This window comes from Sander vitreus, chromosome 12, assembly GCF_031162955.1.
Source record: "Sander vitreus isolate 19-12246 chromosome 12, sanVit1, whole genome shotgun sequence".
In the NCBI taxonomy this organism is placed as follows: Eukaryota; Metazoa; Chordata; class Actinopteri; order Perciformes; family Percidae; genus Sander; species Sander vitreus.
Window position 1 is genome coordinate 29,756,051 of NC_135866.1, and position 21,992 is coordinate 29,778,042.

The 21,992-nt window shown below is 44.8% G+C and overlaps 1 protein-coding gene across 1 annotated transcript in view; it reads right to left on the bottom strand.

The window, feature by feature from the left end:
- kcnq3 (potassium voltage-gated channel, KQT-like subfamily, member 3) overlaps positions 1-5,959 on the bottom strand; it is a 138,982-nt gene extending 133,023 nt beyond the window's left edge. The window contains exon 1 of the mRNA XM_078263769.1: positions 5,580-5,959. Within this exon, the coding sequence (XP_078119895.1) occupies positions 5,580-5,908 (329 nt within the window). The 5' untranslated portion in view covers positions 5,909-5,959. The remainder of the gene's footprint in view (positions 1-5,579) is intronic.
- Positions 5,960-21,992: the final 16,033 nt, after the last annotated feature.

The following is a 21,992-nucleotide window of genomic DNA, read 5'->3' on the forward strand; positions in this document are numbered from 1 at the left end:
ACCACATTTTTGGTACCACAGTACTTCAGTCCTGGAACGGGAGCTTTTCAATTTGATCCTTGTGCAGCATCAAATTCCCTCACAGTGTGGCCTCCGGTGGGCGTAAACACAGACGTTACATTTTCTTGAGGAAGGACCCTTAAACTTCTTTACCAAAATACAGTTTCTGCACCTATAGCAGCTATTTTTATTTCGGCGCCCACATTATGCAATCTGTCCGGCCACACCGGGCGCGTAGCGTGCACGTCGGCCCGCGCGCTGCAGCAATAGTTTCGGCGTCTCCTCTATTTCTTGCGCGAGACGCGAGCGTATGTGTCAAGCCAGGCAGGTTAATCACATACAGGAAGACCACAGAGCAGCCAGATACTTTACCAAAATAAAACAGCCAGGTTTATGGTGATTTTGGCTGTCTTGACTTCTCACAGCGAGACACGCGATCAGGCACACGGAGAGAGAGACAGACGGGCGGACAGAGAGAGTGACACACATACACACAGTTTTCCCCACTCATCCTGTCTCTTTCTATCAGAGAGAGAGAAAGAAAGAGAGAGAGAGAGAGAGAGAGAGAGAGAGAGAGAGCGAGGTGACTGGCGCGTAGGAACACACGTCTGGTATAAATGGCCAGGCGCCCGATCAGGCATGTATCTACACTATGTGACGTCCGGTATACTCGCTCGAGGTCAGTATACCGTCTTCTGACTGGCTAGTAGTCCTTACCTAGGTACTGTCAGGGCACGCCCTCATACTCTGCTTCTGACTGGCTAGTAGTCCTTACCTAGGTACAGTCAGGGCACGCCCTCATACTCTGCTTCTGACTGGCTAGTAGTCCTTACCTAGCTACTGAGCATGTGTGACTTCCAACAAAGATGGAACAGAAGTGAGATGTCTCACTCTGCAGCTAAAACAGAGAGCTCAACACACAGGGTGAAAAGAGGAGCTGCAGCAATGTGCAGTACAACAAAAATATGGCGTTTTCTGAAAATTAAACCACATAAACCTACTCTGGTACAACCTCTAAATACAATTATGAACCTGAAATTGAGCATAATATGAGCACTTTAAGACAATGTGTCTGTTTGTCTAACTCTTCATGTTGCTTTTGGGTCACATAAAGCACTTCTGAGTCTGTTCCAGAGGTTTTCTGGTGTTCCGACAACACGACGACATCTCTCTCGTCCGCCTCTACACACGTCTGGTTTTCTTGTTATTCTTCATCTCGCTCCACCCATCTGTTTCTGCTCTTTAATCCCCGTCCCACTTGCCTGCCCTTCCTATACAGGAGTGTGTCACCTCAGTGTGTACACATTGAGGTGTTGCCTTTGCATCATAATCTGTGGGTGAAGAGCGTGAGCAACGCTTCCCCCCTTCAATGCCTTCCGCACTCAAGTGCCTTGAGCAGGACGCTCATCAGCCAGAGAGCTCCGGGGAAAGCTCCACGCCGTCTTAAAAGCTATAGCAGACTTATTCGGTGACATTTGGAACAGATTTATTTACTCTGCCCGGTGTCACTTTACCTTTCCTGCATGTATATTGCTAATTATTAGCACTTCAAAAGGATCAGTTCACTAGGGCTGTCCAACATATTGTCTTATCATCATCGCAATATTAACTGGTGCCATGAACACATCGCCAACGGCCGTGCCTTTTTAAAGAGATTATTTATCAGCAGAAAACTGCACTTTATAATGTATCCGTCATTCTTTTCTTAGTGCTGCCTTTTATGTTCAATTCAATGTTCAATTTCTTTAATTCAATGTTGGAAATTATTTCCTTTCATTTGTTTTAAATCCATTGAGCACTTTGTTGAGTTTTAGCAGAACACTGAAAGTTTTAGTATCCGTTTATGTACCGCAAGTAATATCATTATCACAATATTCAACAGCGCTATCACATATTTTCCTCATATCGTGCAGCCCTAGAACCACTGCTCTAGAGGTATCTTTCCATGCAGATTACGGGCCCTATCTTGTACTCGGTGCAGCGCAAAGCCCGACCCAAGTGTCTTTGCTAGTTTAAGACCAGTTGTCAGTTTCCCGTCCAGCGCCCACGTCGTTTAAACAGCAAATGCACCTGGGCCCATCTGTGGCCCATGGGCGTGCTGGTCTTACAGGGAGGTGTGTTCAGGTGCATTCTGGGCGTGCTGGTCTTACAGGGCAGGTGTGTTCAGGTGCATTCTGGGATTATTGCTATCTTGAGGCAGCGGGAAGTGATGGCGCCATTGACCAACAAAAACCTGGTCTAAAGTCAGTAACGCAGCATTTCATTGTTATTTTAACAGAGCATTAGTAAAATGCTCCTAGTCTCGTGCACAGCGCGTGCACACTATGCTTGTTACACACACAGGGACGCACAGCAGCACACACACATGCAGAAGATTACACATAAAAATATTAAGGTGCAAATCCTCCATCATAACAGCAATGCTCCAAGGTCCAAACGTGCCTGGCTTTTAAAGGGAATGGGAGATGATCTCTGATTGGTTGATTGCATGTTACGCCCAAAACACACCTCTGACTAATGAAGACACTAAGTACAACCCTTTAGAACCATGCGCCCGGTGCACGGACCCTTTTTTCCACCGTCAAACTAGCAAAAGTGGATTTGGACACGCCCTAAACCTGCGCCAGGCGCTTCACGCCGTGCACTTAGATCGTTAAAATAGGGCCCTAAGGCTGCTACTATCGATTATTTTCATTGTCGATTCCTGTTGATAATTTTCCCGATTAACTGATTAGTTGTTTGGTCTCAAAAATGTCAGAACATTGTAAAAAATGTGGATCAGTGTTTCCCAAAAAGTCCAAGATGACGTCCTCAAATGTCTTGTTTTGTCCCCAACTCAAAGATATTCAGTTTACTGTCACAGAGGAGAGAAGAAACTAGAACATATTCACATTTAATATGTTTTTTTTATAAAGATGCCTCAAACCGATGAATCGATGATCAGAAGATTTGGTGATTAATTTAACAGACATCTAAATCGGTTCGTCTTTGCAGCTCTAGTTGGATTGTGAGGTTTGTTCTTGATCTTTGGGAACGAGTTCATGTATCTCCTGAATCTGTTTCCAGGTGGTTTTTACACCTCAGCCAGATGTACAAGCGTCTGGCTGTTGATTGGCTGCCTGGATAAATCAACTCTGGGAGCTTTTTTTTGGGGGGGGGGGGGGGGCAGTCTTGTGTTTGGAAAGGGTTTCAAATCAATGTAGCACATCAACAAATGAAGAGGAAATATCCATTTACACACGGGTCACATGATCTGATTTAAAACACCTGATCACCTCTCCATCTTCTCTTATCCTACCTCCTCGATGACATCATCTGTGTTTTGATTTGTCACTTCCTGTGCACTGAGATGACTTCACGCCAAACCCAACAGCAGATACATTAGGACGAAGTGTGTGTGTGTGTGTGTGTGTGTGTGTTTTACACCTTACAACTTCAAGAAACTGGGATCAACATTTTTCATTATTTTTTTGACATTTTATAGAGCAAACAATTAACAGATCAATAGAGAAAATAATTGGCAGATTAAACGACAAGTTAAAGCTGCAGTTAGTTGCAGCCCTACAAATGAATACATTAATTAAAATGTAGTGGTTTTATTACACATCCATGATCTACAAGAGCACATTCCCCGCCCTCTGCCCAGTTAAACCATTGCCATGTTCCAGTTTTAGAAAAGTCATTTGGAAGTGAACCGAGACCCACCGTTATCAAGCGGACCAGAGTTCGGTTGTTTGATCCGCACCAGAGTTGAGATGAGCTTTCACACCGCCCCGAACCAACCGGACTATACGACCAAAACACTCCCGGGTTGGTTTTAAACGGACCAAAACGAGGCAGGTGTTAGAGCAACCAGAGTTTCTCCACAAAGAAATCTCAGTCTACTAAGACCAAAACGAAGCGGACAGCCCTAAACGTTTTGGGAAACAGATCCTGACGGAGCCATTGCATAACCGAGGAGCTTTGGTGACATTCAGGAGGAAACTATTCCTTCCTCACAGCTATATATCAGGTTACACAACAAGCCTTCATTAATGAACTGAAAACTGCTGCAACAACGTGAGTCCCCTTCACTCGTTCTGCAACAATCGGCTGGTTGAGTTTCACCTCTCTCTGGCAACGCTTGTTGCTGCGACGAGACCTCGACTTGTGACTAATAAATGACAGAACAACAACGTGTGGTCTACGTAGAAACTTTGACAAACTGCATTAGCCTCTTAACTTCACTGAAAAGCGCACAAGGTATGTCTTTGGTGTGCAAGGAGAAACAGGAACACACGTTTGAACTACAGTATACCTGCTGGGTTTAGTGCAAATATAACGCTGGGTCACTACATTACAGATCAGTTATCCGATGATGAGGATACACACACATACAGGCAGCGTCGCGTATTATATGCCCAAGCTAACATGCTGGTAAGAAAATTCCACATGAGCACGGATGACGTCAAAATGATTCCGTTTAAAGCATATTGCACTCCTTTGTATACTGCTCCCTTATGGACTAAGTTTAAAAAGGCAAGCATGCAGAAGCTTAAGGTTGCTTATAATGACTGTATGAGGATACTGCTCAACAAGCCCAGGTGCTCTAGTGCAAGTGACCTGTTTTGTAATGCAGGGGTCAGCACCTTCCAGCCATTATTGAGGAGTCTTATCTACTAATTCATTTGTCACCTGAATGTCTCCCAGAGCAGCACTGTTATGCTGCTGGTAAATCCTAGGTTTAGTGCCATAGGATACCAATCAGCACTATGGAAACACTGGTATAAGTGTCTTTTATAGAAATGCAGTATTGTTGTTTATTTTGTTTTCATTTCTCTGTATATGTTTATCTTTCTCTTTGTAATGTATGGTGTATGTCATGTCTGTGTTTTCTGAATGGACCTCGAGTCTGGCAATAAAGCTGATGATGCACGTAAATCCACACATTAGGATTTTAAATGCCTTGAACTGTGCTACATATAGATAAAGGAAAAACACAGGAAACAGCTCAGGAGCTGAGATCCATTGTCCATAACCAAGAAGGAGCTAAATGGTGACAGACAGGAGGAAACTCTTCACTCCCCACATCAACATCAGGCTACTACGGGAGAAACGGGGGTTTCAGTTCTGGGTTTAAAGTCTCTGAACTGCAAGAAAAAAAGTCTGAATTCTTACTTTAATCTGAGACTAATCTTATATCTGAGAATGAATTCAGATTTCAATACTTCAAATTGGAGATTGTAAGACTTAAATGAGAGATTTTGAGACTTTTATCGGAGAATGATATCAGATTTTGAGACTTTTCTAAAGACTTAAATCAGACAGAATGAATTCAGATTTTCATAACAACATTACATCTCAATTATCTCAATCTACACAAAATAGTTTGTAGGCCTACACCCCCCCCCCCACATTTGGCCCTAATCCTCTCCTGTAGCCTAGTTTACAACCTATAAACAGAAAACTGCTGACACAAAGTATGTCCGCCTTTAAACACCCAGCTGCTCCTTTCACATTAACAAGCCATCATCAATCAGCGCGCACAAGTTGTAAGAAAAAAAGAAAAAAGAAAACCCGCTGAGTCATGTTTTACTCACACGAACGCGTGGTAGAGCAGCGCCCATCCTCTCGGCCTCTCCAGCGCGTCGTACAGCAAGTTCTGGATCCTCCTCCGGCGGATGTTATTCCTCTTGGCCGGCCGGCTGTAGTTCAAGGGGGTCTTGGCCAGCAGTCCGATGCCGATGCCCTGGGAGCTGCGCTTGAAGCCGTCCCGGCCGGACGCCGCCGCCGTGGCCAGCAGCAGCGCGCCATCCCGGTCCGCGACGCCGCCGCCCCCGCCGCCTTGGTCCAACAAGTCCCCACCGCCGCCGGAGCCCTTCTTCTGCTCCTCCGAGCCGCTAGCGACGGTCCTGGACCGGAGCCCCATGGTCAGTGCTGGATGCCCGGGGTGGGCAGCATGCCATGATCCGGGCGCTGGATCCGGAGACACTCCCCCCCACTTTCTTTTTCCTCAGCCGCGGGTCATTTAAGGATTCAAAGGATGGAGGCGCGAAGGGAGGCGCTCAGCAGTCTGACTGGAAAACAGAGGGAAAGAAAGAAATAAGGGATGGAGAGGGAGAGAGAGAGAGAGAGAGAGAGAGAGAGAGAGAGAGAGAGAGAGAGAGAGAGCGCGATTGTTACGTCCTTTATTTTGGGAAACCATCGGCATCTGGTAGCCTACGTGTTTGGCTGCACAGAGCAGAAATCCGACAACATTTAGAAAAATCACAAAGAAACCCCCCCACGCCCTCGTTACGAAAACACTACAACCCAACAGGAACATCACAGGGATCACACATAGGAGGTGGAAGCACCACAAACTCGGATAAACTCACTATAGAGCACCCGTTTTTATCGGAATATTGTAGAAATTATACGCGACCAAAAAGCCGATAAAACGCCTGAACCCCGTCAATTATCAGAATCCAAAAAAGGAGCATTAAGCGACAATTGCCCAATTACCAAACACCTATTTTCACACACACACACACACACACACACACACACACACACACACACACACACACAAGACAAAGAGCTGGCATCACGCTGCATCCCCTCACACAAACACGCAGACTAAAAGAGACACCTAGCCTATATGTGGAGGGGAAAGCCGCTGAAGACAAAGCAGCCGCACCGAGCCCTACCAGCAGCTGCTCCCGGGCATGGCTCGTGTCTCCGGTGTCTCCGGGGCTTCCAGCCTCCATCCACCTGCACAGGAAGCGGCGCTGGCTCGGCTGAGAGGCGGAGGATATAGGGAGGAGGAAGAGGAGGAGGAGGGTGGAGACGGAGGATGGAGAGCAGAGATGCTGCGTGAAGGAGGTCGATACTGAAACTGAAACAGAGGAGAAGAAGCAGCAGCAGAGAGAGAGAGAGAGAGAGAGAGAGAGAGAGAGAGAGAGAGAGAGATGGGCAAAGGGAGAGAGAGAGAGAGAGAGAGATGGGCAAAGGGAGAGAGAGAGAGAGAGAGAGAGACACACAGACACACACACACACAGAGGGAGACAGAGAGAGAGGGGGGGAGGGAGAGAGAGAGACACACAGACACAGAGAGAGAGACAGAGAGAGACAGACACAGAGACAGAGAGAGACAGACACAGAGAGAGAGAGACAGAAACAGAGAGACAGAGAGAGAGACACAGAGAGAGAGAGAGAGAGAGAGAGAGAGAGACACACACACAGACAGGCAGGCAGGCAGGCAGACAGACAGACACAGAGAGAGACGGAGAGGGAGAGAGAGAGACACACACACACACAGACAGACAGGCAGGCAGGCAGGCAGACAGACAGACACAGAGAGAGAGTGTGAGGACGGGATCAGGCCTGCATGAGCAGCAACGCAGACGCCACGTGCCCGCGCACAAAGATACTGTACACCTTAATGTATACAGGAGGAGAACAGGCATGTAAACAAAGACAGATGGAGGCAGACGCGCCAACCACAACTTAATTATGCAGTCATGCACACGTGTACGCGCCTGCTGCATGGCACAAAGGCCTGCACGGATCAAGACATATAAAAACACTAAAGCTGGAAAGATTAAGGTTTAATCATCAACTAGTTTGATAATTGATTCATTTTTTTATGTAAAAAGTCAAACGTCTCTGATGTCAGCTTGTTAAATGTGAATATTGTTCTAGTTTCTTCTCTCCTCTGTGACAGTAAACTGAATATCTTTGAGTTGGGGACAAAACAAGACATTTGAGGACGTCATGTTGGGCTTTTTGGGAAACACTGATCCACTTTTTTTTTTTAAATCATTTTCTGACATTTTTGAGACCAAACAACTCATCCATTCATCCAGGAAATAACCCACACATTAATCCACTATGAACATGAAAATCAACGTTAGTTGCTGCCCTGGTTCTGGGTTTGGTAACCCTCCTGTTGACCCATTTACAAAAACTCTCTCTATCAGAACTATGACGAAAGAACTGACCAAAAGTGACAAAAAAAAACATCAAAAACATCGCCAAAAGGTGACAAAAACTTGTTAAAAAAGTGACAAAATAAACATCGGAAAAAATTGACAAAAAAAGTGACAAAAAATTGGTAAAAACATTGACAAAAAGTCGAGAAAAGTGTAGAAAAAGATCAACTAAATGTTGAAATTTCGATCCAGAAAAACACAAAGTTGCAGGGTCGACGGGAAGACAACTCAAATGTTTGGGTCTGTGACTCTACACCGTTTTTTTGCATTTTTGCACGTTTATACCGTCAATATTTACACTGTTTTTATATGTATCAAACACGTTCTTATATGTACTTCATGTCAATTGAGCCTGCACTGTCAAAGACACATTTCTGTCACTTGTGACAGACAAAGTTTCGTATTTTATATCTAATGTGACGGTAATAACGTTACAGGAGAGGCTCAAACTGAAGCTAACAACCAGGCTAGCTTTCAAAGAAGTAAACAAAAATGCTACACTCCACTAAACGTTCTTCAACTACTCAATAACACTGAACTAAATGTGAAATTCATAGGCCGACATATTCTTCAAGCGGCTACTTTTATATTCAAAATGTAATAAAAAAAATACATCTCAACATAGACCAAAATACGAACCGAACAAATCCGAATGCACGTGTGTTTTATCTGCGTTCAATTAAATGTAAAGTGGGCAGAAAGCTGAACACCTGCATGTATCACGCCCCCTTGTGGCAGCCTCATCACTATGCGACTATGTGCGTAACCTTACGCCGTTAACTAGATCCAGCATGTGAACAGTTACATGACAAACACCTGCATGCTTCTGCAAAAGGTTCAATATTTTGTTGTAATAAAGCGCAGCACTCGTAGAAATAACTCTCTAAAGTAAATACAACTGCTCAACAACACATTTTTAGCGCCCACTCTTCCGCTGACTCACCTGGCAAAAGATAGGCTTCTTCTTCCTCTGTGTATTTTAACGGCGGTTTGCATCCATTGCGTCACACTACCACCACCTACTGGTGTCACATTTCACCTACAGCTGCCAGCTGTCTGTCCAACAACTGAGCTACTGTTAAGACCTCGTCCCTTCACCTCCTCCACAGTCCAGTATTCCCCTCATTTCCCCTCATCCCTGCTCTTCTCATTCCCTCCATCATGAACCTTCTCTGAACATATATTTCCTACATTCAGTTAACCCTTGTGATGCCTTCCTTTTATATATTCCATATATATATATATATATTTTATTTTTATTTTATTTATTTTTTATTTATTTGTTTATTTTAGAGATGAGCCAATACCGATACTGCCTAAAACGCTGGTATCGGGAAGTACTGGACTTCATGCACCGATCAGATATCACGTAATAAAGCCCAAAAGAAAATCTACGTTAAAGTAGTTTATTTATGTTCTTTTTCCGTTATAACTGACTGTATATTAGTCTATGGTTATAACTGACTGTATATTAGTCTGTGGTTATAACTGACGGTATATTAGTCTGTGGTTATAACTGACTGTATATTAGTCTGTGGTTATAACTGACTGTATATTAGTCTGTGGTTATAACTGACTGTATATTAGTCTGTGGTTATAACTGACTGTATATTAGTCTATGGTTATAACTGACTGTCAAACTGCAGAATAAAAGAAAGTTCTGGGTCGTTCATTGTTTGTGTTTGTTCATGTTTCACAAAGAGTTTAACCTGAGCCAGACCGACAAAGATAGAAATCATATCACATCCATACAGGGATAGTAGTATACAGCTGTTAAAACATAATAAAATATATAACACACTGGTATCGGATTGGTACTCGGTATCGGCCGATACGCAAGTTTAGATATCAGAGTCGGTATCGGGAAGCAAAAAGTGGTATCGGACCATCTCTAGTTTATTTAAAAAGGGACAATGCACATCAATTGACATTTTCTGTTTACACTCAAACTGTAAATGTGCCAGAGTTAGCAAAAAAAGCTCATTTTCATCTGTAGTCAACACATCATCATATTACTTTAATACTAAAGAATACAAGAAAGATAGAAAACAAAAGAAGAAAGAAGAGAAAAGAGAGAGGGACAAAAACAATAATAATAATAATAATAATAATAATAATAATAATAATAAGTACAATACAAAGAAGGGCAGTACCTAGGATGAGGTAAAGCAGCTACTGATGATTGCAGTTTTGAATCCATCTCTTGAGTGTGGTTTTAAATGATAGACAGCTGCTGCTTTCTCGGAGTTCAACAGGAAGGCAGCTCCGATAACTTGAGGCCCGGACTGAGAAGACTGTTTGGCCAAAATGACTGCGTCTATACTGTACAACGCAGTCTCCCCTGGTGGCTGCCCTAGGCGCCCTAGTCGCCCTGCCACTGCTGTTCTTCTGTTGTATAAAGTCACCCAGTGGTGGAGGTGCAAGCCCATGTAATATTTTGAAAATGAGGCGGGCATCTAGATAACGTACAAATAAGTTGTATTTAGTAGTGATATGGCAGTGATGATAGCTGATAGGTTTTTGATCTAGTACTTTTAAAGTTTGCTTCTAAAGGGTTTCTATTGGTTTAAAGCTGCAGACACACCGACCAGACGGCCGACCGTCGGCAGAAAAGCCAGTTGGACTGATCAGTCTCCCCGAGTTGGTCAAAAAAGTACCTCAGAACACACCGAAGAGACGAGACGTAATACGTCTCCATAACAGCAGGCGGCGCTAATCTGTATTGTCGCCCAAAAATGAAAACCGGCAGCTGATTGGACGAATGCGTCACGTGGGTCTGGTTTCTCCGGAAATTCAAAGCCAGACTGTCATGGCAGCTCGTTCAGAATCTGATCTCATATTGGACGTAGATAGTTCACCGAAACGTGTTTCTGAAAACATTTGAAGAGAGAAACAGGCCGTGCAGTTGCTGAATCTGTCTTCATTTCAGATCAACAAAGGTCAGTTTAAAAGATTTTCGTCAGATTTTGAGAGACTCTAGTCACGCTCATCCCGCTCCCCGTTTCCTGGTTAGCTCTCCACCAATCAGATGGGTCATTTGAGTCCGACTGCCGGCAGTGCCCGCCCCGCCGATTATACATGTCAAATCGGCCAAAATGAAGGACGACGGCCCCTCGGACGGACGACGGCACAGAACACACCGAACAGACTCGAGTCACTGACCTCGCCAGACTGTCCAACGGCCGATTATCGGCCCGGTGTGTCCGGGCCTTAAGAGTTGTCATGTTTGCTTGGGACCAGGTTGTGAAACAGTACGATACGTGGGAAAAGATTAAGGCATGCATAAAACGTTTGGCTGCCTCTGTGGTTAGATATGGCCTTATGTGTCTAAAGTTAGCCAGATTATATCGGATGGTATTAGCCACCTTTTTAACATGCTTTTTAAAAGTTAGAATTAGAGTCTAAAATGATATCAAGGTGTATGCCCCAGTCTAGAGGGGCCTAGGACACAACATGAAAAGGCCCCATCTTCCCTGTGTCCCAAGTAGCGGTGGCCCACAAGTAAGACTGAAAGAGACATTCACCAAGGGACTGTACCTTTAAGGGAGAGGTGTTATGGGATACGAGTTCCAGGTTAACGTTGTGTGGCCGTTTGTTGATCTCACTCGCTGTACAGTGTGATACATATATTGAAGTGGAGAGTAAAGTTGACTCGACGCATCTCTGTTTCTTGTCTCCTCACTTATTGCACTCCACACTGGTGACCCCGACGTGAGTTGGAAACCGCTGAATTATGTCACACGACGACGGTGGTGAAAATGCTAAACATACAGAAATAGGTCATCCATCCATCCATTTTCATCCGCTTATCCGGGTCGGGTCGCGAGGTAGCAGCTCCAGCAGGGGACCCCAAACTTCCCTTTCCCGGGCCACATTAACCAGCTCCGACTGGGGGATCCCCGAGGCGTTCCCAGGCCAGGTTAGAGATATAATCCCTCCACCTAGTCCTGGGTCTCCCCCGAGGCCTCCTCCCAGCTGGACGTGCCTGAACACCTCCCTAGGGAGGCGCCCCAGGGGGCATCCTTACCAGATGCCCGAACCACCTCAACTGGCTCCTTTCGACGCAAAGCCGAGCAGCGGCTCTACTCCGAGCTCCTCACGGATAACTGAGCTTCTCACCCTATCTCTAAGGGAGACGCCAGCTACCCTCCTGAGGAAACCCATTTCGGGCCGCTTGTACCCTGGATCTTGTTCTTTCGGTCATGACCCAGCCTTCATGACCATAGGTGAGGGTAGGAACAAAAACTGACCGGTAGATCGAGAGCTTTGCCTTCTGGCTCAGCTCTCTTTTCGTCACAACGGTGCGATAAATTGAATGTAATACCGCACCTGCTGTGCCGATTCTCCGACCAATCTCCCGCTCCATTGTCCCCTCACTCGCGAACAAGACCCCAAGGTACTTGAACTCCTTCACTTGGGGTAAGGACTCATTCCCTACCTGGAGAAGGCACTCCATCGGTTTCCTGCTGAGAACCATGGCCTCCGATTTAGAGGTGCTGATCCTCATCCCAGCCGCTTCACACTCGGCTGCGAACCGATCCAGTGAGTGCTGAAGGTCACAGGCCGATGATGCCATCAGGACCACATCATCTGCAAAAAGCAGCGATGAGATCCCCAGCCCACCGAACTGCAACCCCTCTCCACCCCGACTACGCCTCGATATCCTGTCCATAAATACTACAAACAGGATTGGTGACAAAGCGCAGCTCTGGCGGAGGCCAACTCTCACCTGAAACGAGTCCGACTTACTGCCGAGAACCCGGACACAGCTCTCGCTTTGGTCGTACAGAGATTGGATGGCCCTGAGAAGGGACCCCTCACCCCTGTACTCCCGCAGCACCTCCCACAGTATCTCCCGGGCACCCGGTCATACGCCTTCTCCAGATCCACAAAACACATGTAGACTGGTTGGGCATACTCCCAGGCTCCCTCCAGGATCCTTGCAAGAGTAAAGATCTGGTCCGTTGTTCCACGACCAGGACGGAATCCGCATTGTTCCTCTTCAACCTGAGATTCGACTATCGACCGAACCCTCCTTTCCAGCACCTTCGAGTAGACTTTACCGGGGAGGCTGAGAAGTGTGATACCCTGTAATTGGCACACACCCTCTGGTCCCCCCTTTTTAAAAAAGGGGAACCACCACCCCGGTCTGCCACTCCCTAGGCACCGTCCCAGACTTCCACGCAATGTTGAAGAGGCGTGTCAACCAAGACAACCCCTCCACACCCAGAGCTTTAAGCATTTCTGGACGGATCTCATCAATTCCTGGGGCTTTGCCACTGTGGAGTTGTTTAACTACCTCAGCAACCTCCACCAGGGAAATTGATGCCAATCCCCCTCATCCTCCAGCTCTGCCTCTACCATAGAGGGCGTATTAGTCGGATTTAGGGAGTTCCTCAAAGTGCTCCTTCCACCGCCCCTATTACCTCCTCAGTTGAGGTCAACAGCGTCCCATCCTTACTGTACACAGCTTGGATGGTTCCCCCGCTCCCCTCCTTAGGTGGCGAACGGTTTTCCAGAAGCACCTTGGTGCCGACCGAAAGTCCTTCTCCATGTCTTCTCCGAACTTCTCCCACACACGCTGCTTTGCCTCTTTCACGGCAGAGGCTGCAGCCCTTCGAGCCCCTTCGGTACCTTGCAACTGCCTCCGGAGTCATCTGGGATAACATATCCCGGAAAGACTCCCTTCAGTCGGACGGCTTCCTGACCACCGGTGTCCACACCTACAGAAATAGGTAACCACCAAAATAACCAACAAACAATCCTGTCTAAGAGATAATAAACTAACCTAACAAACAAAATGGCAAAAAGAATGACAAAAGACTTACCTCCCTAACTAATTAAACAGGAGAAAACAAGATTAACACACCTGGCGGTCCACCCTTACTATTCAAAAGAAACAGTACCTAATCCAAAACAAGGTTGACCAAAGCAACAGTGTGGCCAGTTGGGAGCTGAGGATGATGAGGAATGGCTGCTGCCCAGCAGACGGCCGCCATCTTGGCTCCTTATATCAGGTGGTTTCCCCAGCTGCAGCCAATCACGAGTTCGTGCATTAGAGCTTTCCACCAATTATCTCCCGGCTATGGCACACACCTATTTGCATGTGAAATGGAAAACAAGAGAAAAAACACAGAGCACACACACACACACACACACACACACACACACACACACACACACACACACACACACAGCAGACTAGCAGAGTTTACTAAAAAGAAAGGTTTTAACAACTCACCGTAGCTCTTGTTGTTTCCGGCGGCAGCCATTTTATCAGTCAAAAACAATCAATTTCCGAATGCAACGTAACAGGGAGGAGAGTAAAGATGGAAAGCTCCTAAAGCTTAGTTCCATATAAATGCACGGATTAGTTCTTGTTTTGTCGTTATTGAAAAACAATATTGACCTCGTAGTTGAAAAAGGAGCCTCATATGGAGTCCATTCATTTGGATATCGACTCGTTTTGACTGCGGATCATTCGTCCTGCAGGCAGCTGGACAGGACACGTGCTGCTGCTGCGGAGAATGCCACGCCGACAGGTTCAACTCCCACTGTGGGATGTCCTGCTGAAGTGTCCTGAGGCAAAGCGTAAAACCTCCACCTGCTCACAATAACTCTGTCAAATACTCGAGCTGTGTTGGGAACGTTTCCCTCATTCACTCGCTCTCTTACTATTCACTCGACCCATTTTGAAAAAGTTTCTATATCAGAAATTTGGGTTTCTTTCAACCAAATTGTCAAAGAAAGTAACGTGGATGTTTCCCTACGACGCTCTTCACAAGTCAAATAAATGATCAGGTCAATGCCTTCATTGAATTTGGGTGTTTTATTCCATTTTAAAGCATTTGGAGTCAGGGTTCATACACATTTTAACCAATACTTTTCCATGTCTTTTTCATGACTTTTCCATGCCTTTTCAATGACTTTTCCATGCCTTTTCCATGACTTTTTCATGACTTTTCCATGACTTTTTCAAGACTTTTTCATGACTTTTCCAAGACTTTTTCATGACTTTTCCATGATTTTTTCAAGACTTTTTCATGACTTTTCCATGACTTTTTCATGACTTTTTCAAGACTTTTCCATGACTTTTTCAAGATTTTTTCAAGACTTTTCCAAGATTTTTTCAAGACTTTTCCATGATTTTTTCAAGACTTTTTCATGACTTTTCCATGACTTTTTCAAGACTTTTCCATGATTTTTTCAAGACTTTTCCATGACTTTTTCATGACTTTTTCCAAGACTTTTTCATGACTTTTTCATGACTTTTCCATGATTTTTTCAAGACTTTTTCATGACTTTTCCATGACTTTTTCAAGACTTTTCCATGACTTTTTTCAAGACTTTTTCCATGACTTTTTCCATGACTTTTTCCAAGACTTTTCCATGACTTTTCCAAGACTTTTCCATGACTTTTCCATGACTTTTTCATGACTTTTCCAAGACTTTTTCAAGACTTTTCCATGACTTTTCGCCAAATTTCCATGACTATGTATTCCTGAAAATGTCAGTTGACATTATACAATAAGAATAAATATCTGTGTTAAAGTTTCCCCCTCAGAGGTTTAACAATAAAATGAATGACAATGTATGTGGTTCATAGAGGGATTGTTAATATCGCGCCCCGAATAGAACATTGAGGTTAAGACGATATGAAAATACATTTATTAATCACATATTATTATGCTGTGTTAAAAAAAAAAAATCCCATGACTTTTCCAAAACTTTCTGGGTCTTTTATTGTTTCCGAAACCTTTCCAGGCCTGGAATTTGCATTTTTTAAATTCCATAACTTTCCCAGGTTTTTTCAAAACGTATGAACCCTGTGGAGTAAATAATGACAAAAGAACGTTGAAAAAAGTAACAAAAATGTAGGTAAAAACCTACAAAAACGCGGGGGAAAACAACAACAAAAACGTCAAAATACTTGGAAATAAAATCGACAAAATCATCGGAAAAAGTGACAAACAACTTGTGTGCAACTAAGTGTGCAAAAACATCGGGAAAAAGTGTGAAAAGTGACAAAACGTCGGGAAATCGACAAGTGTCAAAAAAGAACGACAATTAAAATGTTGACCCAGAAAAACTCAAAGTTGCACGGTCGACGAGAAGACAACACCAGGGTTAAATAGTGAACTATAGAGGCAACGACCAAACCAGATTCCAGACACTACAGTGAAAACATCGCTGCGTCAGGAGATGTGCCGGTTGTTTGTGTGGCATCATGTAAACAAACCCAAACTAAAATACTTCTAAAACGTCCCTGAAACAAACCGAGCCCTCAGGAGAATAGTAACAGGTTGTATATTATATATGTTACATGTTACATTTCCACTGTTCAGAAACAACAGTCCGCTCCATTTTTCCTTTTTCAGTTTCCGCCGGTTCCTTCTGCTCATAGTCGCGGGAAGTGGGGTTGCTGCAGGTGCTGTAGCAACCCCTGGTGGCCAAGCTTTAAAACTGCGATGACAATACATTTATAGCTTATAAATATCTCTGGTTGTTGTTTCTGTTCCACGACATTTTGTATGTCATGTTGGGGTGTGTGGGATGAAGAGAGGGATAATTTTAGTAATTTTAAAATGATTTAATTTATCTCCAGTGTGTATTGGCCAATCAGAGTTGTCTTGACGTGATCAGCCTACGCATAGCATGCACGCACACTCACAGCCACACACGATGACAAATGAGTTTCTATTATGTCAGCGCTACTTAGCAATGTCTCAAAAGAGAGCTCAGCTGTACTTCATGGACCCCAGCACCCCCCTGCCCAAAATATCTTCCCGTACGTCTGCTTCTGCTTCTTCTCCTCCGGGAAAACATGGCCGCCTTGCATTGTGTGATACGGGAGTAAAATGTAGGTTACATCGTATGTACGCTCAAAGCAATCCCAGAACTGGAACGTCGTGGATGTAGACAATATAGTGAATGAAATTAACCGCAGAGAATTCAAACACCGCTACAAAGTGGCGAACAGACTATATAGGGAACTATTTCCGTGATAGTGAACGGTTTCTAACACAGCTTTTGTGTGCTAAAAACTGAATCCAGGGCTTTCTGAGAAGGCACTTTTTATGTTGACGAGGCATTTCTTTTTACCGTTTTACTAATCTGGATCAACAGAACGATATTTCCAGGATAAAAACTGACATGCACTGTATGTCAGGCTTTGTCCCTCGCCGTCCGCTCTCTGCGTGTTGCCGCTCCCTTCGGGAAACAACAACAACCTTGGAGCGAGCGAGTTACACGCTAACAAATGTCAAGTTTTGAAGAACATTTGGACCGTGCAACAAGGCAGGCGTGCTTGGTTCTTTAAGGGAATGATTGTAAAGATTTACAAAGAATATGTTTAGGGCATTTCCTCTCTAACTGGGAGGTTTTGTTAATAAAATGTACGTTTATCCCAAAGTTTAATGAAACTACTTTATAAAACGTACATAAACACGAGAGTGAAAAGGAGAGAAAATGGAGAAACATTTGAATAAACCGTCACAAACTTTTTTGGAACAGAAATATAGAATAGAATGCCTTTTCTTGTCCCTATACACATGTACAATGACATTAATGGCAACTCCCTTTGCAGTGCCAACATGTACGTAAAATAAATATAACATGGAATAAAATCAGAAGTGCAAAAAAATCAGGGTAAGGTGCACAGTTGAGACACTATATACATATACAAAAATATATATGGTTTTATATACAGTGTGATATGCAGTGTGGGTTATTGCACATTATTTGAATATTGCCCAATAGTGGTGATCATATTCAATGAGTAATAGATATTGGACAATGAGAGTTTGTCAGGGTTTTGGTATTGTTCTGTCTTATTGTGGTAGTCTTGTTTTTCTGTTATGTTCTGTTTCCTGTTTTTATTTTGTAGTCTGTCTTGTCTCCCTTGTCTTGTCTAGCTTTCTTCCTGTCTTTGTTTGTTTCCCGCCTTTTTGATTATTCTGCCCGACCCTGATTTGTTTCACCTGTTGTGTCACCTGTCCAGTGTTAGTCCTCGTTACCTGGTGTCTTTAGTTCCTGTTCTGTCTTTGTCTCTTGTTGGATCATTGTATTTTGTTGCGTGCTGTTTCTGTATGTCGGATTCTGTGTTTCGTTTGTTTCCTGCCTGGCTACCTTCCGGAGGACATTTTGTGTAAGACTGTTTTTGTTTGAATAAATTACTTCTAAACTGCATTTGGGTCCAAGCCTCGCCACACACTTGACAGATCGTGACAGAGTTAATGATATTGCACAGTATTCAAATATTGCACAGTAATGGAATTGCACAGTATTATCAATATTATCAATAGTATTAAATATTAAATATTGCACAGTAGGTGGGTAGAAGAAAGTGCGGGGGTTGGGGGGTTAAGACTGTGAAGTCAGTGCATGTGTGAGTTCAAGGTGGTTATGGCTTTTTGAAAAAAAATAACTGTTCTTGGATCTGTTAGTCCTTGTTCTGATGCACCTGTAGCATCTGCCATGTGAACATCTGTGTTGTTTTGTTGGAGAGTGTTGAACGGTGTAACCCAGCGAGTGATTTGGTTTCTGGTGGAGTGGAGGCGTCTTTGTCCGATGTTCCAGCTGGTGAATCATTGACGGCGTTCCAGGCGCTGTGTGTGTTATATCTGCATGATGTGGCCGACTCTTCAGCAGCACAGCCCGCGTGTTTTAGTCATGGACTTCGTCCAACTTTTATAAAACAAGGTGGGATAAGATGGCAGAGAAGCTACACGGAGCGCAACGAAGAGAACCAGAGAAACAAGACTCACAACTTTGGTTTATCCAAGAAGGTTTGATGAGCACTGGTGCCTTCACACAGTTATTCCTCATCACAGCTGGGAGATTCCCAGTTCAACCGATGGATACTGGGAGGATCACTGGAGGAAATGCCCTCTAAAGCAGTGTTTCTCCAACCCGTTCTCATTCTGAACTCGTAAAATACGGACGGTTGGGCAGTGGCTGTCAGCGTCAGAAAACAACGTAAAAAGCGCCCTTGAGCGTGTGTGTTGAGCGAGAGCAGCAGCATTAACAGCGACTACGGTAGCGAGTAGTATGAAAGCCTGAAAATCCACGTAGGGAGGTTGGTTGGGGGGGGAGGATGGGTCAAACAACACAGGACTTTCACCCAGGAGACCGGGGATCGTGTCCTGTTTGAAAAGGAAACAAGAGTTGTTTTAACTTTAGGGAACAAACAGACCTACGTCACGTTCTGCGTCACATGGTAACCTTCAGGAAGTGAACTCACGTCTGATTGGAACCCAAACCTCCATCTTTTTATCAACTTAACGTAGTAGTTGTTTTGGTGGCTAAACCTAACCAAAGTGACGTTTCACAACGTTAACGAGGTGTTTAAAACCGCGTCAGAGGAGGCCGTTTCATCAACTGTTCACTTTGATCTGATTTAAAAGCACATTTTTCTACATCACGAGTTTAAGAAAATACTTCTGTTAAAGCCATCCAGCAGAGAGGAAAATGTTTGTTTCTTTCCTTTCTCTTTTCATGGTGCTGCAGAGCGAGCCGTCCATCACAGCTCGGCATCTGCCCTTGGCTGCAGCACAAGGCCCAGGAGAGAGAGGGGGAGAGAGAGAGAGATTATTCTGAAGAGTGAAGATAAATAATTCATCCATCCCAGAGAGGAAAAAGAGGGACAGTGGGAAGATGGAGAGTCCAGAGACAAAAAAAACACTCAGGAGGGCCGGCCCGGGGGGGGGGAGGTAAAGAAAAATTAAAGATTCATTGAAAAAAAAACATCAAAACTGTCAGAAAACGCTGAACTGAAAGCTGAAATTTTTCCCAGGGCACCACACTGGTTCGGGCCGGCTCTGCGGAGAAGTCTCTCTCTGATTCTGTTTGATACTTGAGGGAGAATCAATCTGAGTCTTGGTCCTCAGCGGGGGTCCGATCTTCTCACCATCATTTGGGGGCTGTGCATGCAGCCCCGGAGGATGTAACCCTGCAGAGTGTCGGCGCGGCGTTAATTAGGCCGAGCTGCAGCTGCATCGGATGTAAAGCCGGCAGGACTCGCAGGTGTCACTGCTGCTCGTCTACCTGAACACAACACATGCTGACACTGATACCGGGCCACACCGGGACATCCCATCAGCCCCCGGGGCAGAGCCACGCGTACACGAAATCACAGAGCAGCCGCACTATTCATCACACGCACACAGCTGCGCTACTGTCACTGAGGAGGCAGCGAGTCAGAGGTCACAGCAACGAGACCTGAGGGAATCCTTCTGATAAAGGTTGTGTGGAGGTTGTGTTTTCTGCGTAAGAGGCCTCACGTTTATACTTGTGCGTCGGTGTGTGTGTTTTGGGGAGTGTGTGTTAGAGCGAGGGAGAAGCGTGAGGGTGACAGGGTTTAGCGTGTGTGTGTGTGTGTGTGTGTGTGTGATTATCTTCAGAGTGAGTAGTGACTCTAGAGTCACAGTGAGAGAAACTAAGTGTCTCCTCTGTTCTTTCTGGCGCTTCTTCAACACTACCAAGCCACAGCGTGCGTCGCCACGCCGTAGATTTTACACAGAAGTAGAAATCACACTTAACCCTCATGTTTTTACATCCTACACTGCATACTTCATACTCTGTACAACGAAATCAGCTCGTCTTTTAGTCTTTTAGTTTAGTTTGCTGGTTTCGAGTAGCCTGGCTCCGCCCTCCTACGTACTTCTGCTCAATTTTGATTTTCCTTCAGTACTCCGTCTGAGTTTGCGGTATATTCTTGGGTTTTCTCCAGCCAATCTTTACCGGTCCAATCAGCGGACAGAGGGAGTGGCTGAGAACGATGACGTTGAGGTCGTGCACTAGCTGTGATGCTTAAGATCCTAAGGTTACAGTGCAGATCCACCTGGCTGTGCGACGCTTCCGTCACGCCGCGCTCCACTTTATTCCTATGGGTGACGTCCAGCGACTTTAACGCGCCCGCAAAGCATCGCGGGAAGGCGGCGCTGCATTTGAAAAAAATGCTGCGCGTCAAAAAAGCTGGCCGATGCCCATCTTTATGCAAATAAATCCATTGAACGTGACGCAACTATCCAGACCCACGTGACGCGTTTGTCCAATCAGCAGCCGGTCAAGAGCATGGAGCATCAACCATGGATATATGGGTTATATGGGTGGTGATGGCCGTGTGGATATGACACATGCCTTTGGTGTGGGACATCTGGGTTCAATTCCCACTGCAATACATCAGCCAATGTGTCCCTGAGCAAGACACTTAACCTCTAGTTGCTCCAGAGGCGTACGACCTCTGACATATGTAGCAATTGTATGTCGCTTTGGGTAAAAGCTTCAGCTAAATGACATGTCATGTAATGTAACGGATGTATTACGTCGCGACACCATATGTCGCAAAAATGGATCTGCACTGTTACAGTCAACCAGAAGCATGAGTCAGCAGCACGAGCGGAGCACAGGCTCCGATATGTGATATGCTGAGAAACCACTGACCCATGAAACCACGTTGACATAACGGTCCCAGGGTGGTGATAATACCAGTGAAATGAATTGTTAAATATCACTAATGAAGTGTGTCCCGCTGATAACAAATTGAGCTTTGTTGCACATTTCAAATGGCAGCGTTTGACGTGTGGTGAGTCTCATTAGACGGAGAAAGGATTCAGTTTAATGGCCAACATGTTATCTGCACCGCCGCACGACAGACCAGAGGATTAATCAATAATTAACGAGGCCGAGAGCAGAAGTCTGTGCTGCCGACAGATCGTGGGACGAAGTAATATCTGAAAATAAATGGTCGTTACTTACTTGCTGTTAGAAACATTACAACAACTCTTCTTGTTTCTGTTAAAAAATGAAACCGTTTGCATGATAGAAAGCCAAAATAATGCTGACGTTGTCAAAAGATAAATCCTGGGAGCCACTTCCTGACCTTGTGGGAGACAATATAAACTCATAATACAAGCTGCTGTTGAAATTCTAGTCAGTCATTTTTCGGTACTATGCTGTGAGTGCTGTAAAAATTGCCTCTACTTGCAAGTAAACTAACTTTTGAGACAATGTCAGTGTTTCTGTCCATTCCTTGATAAA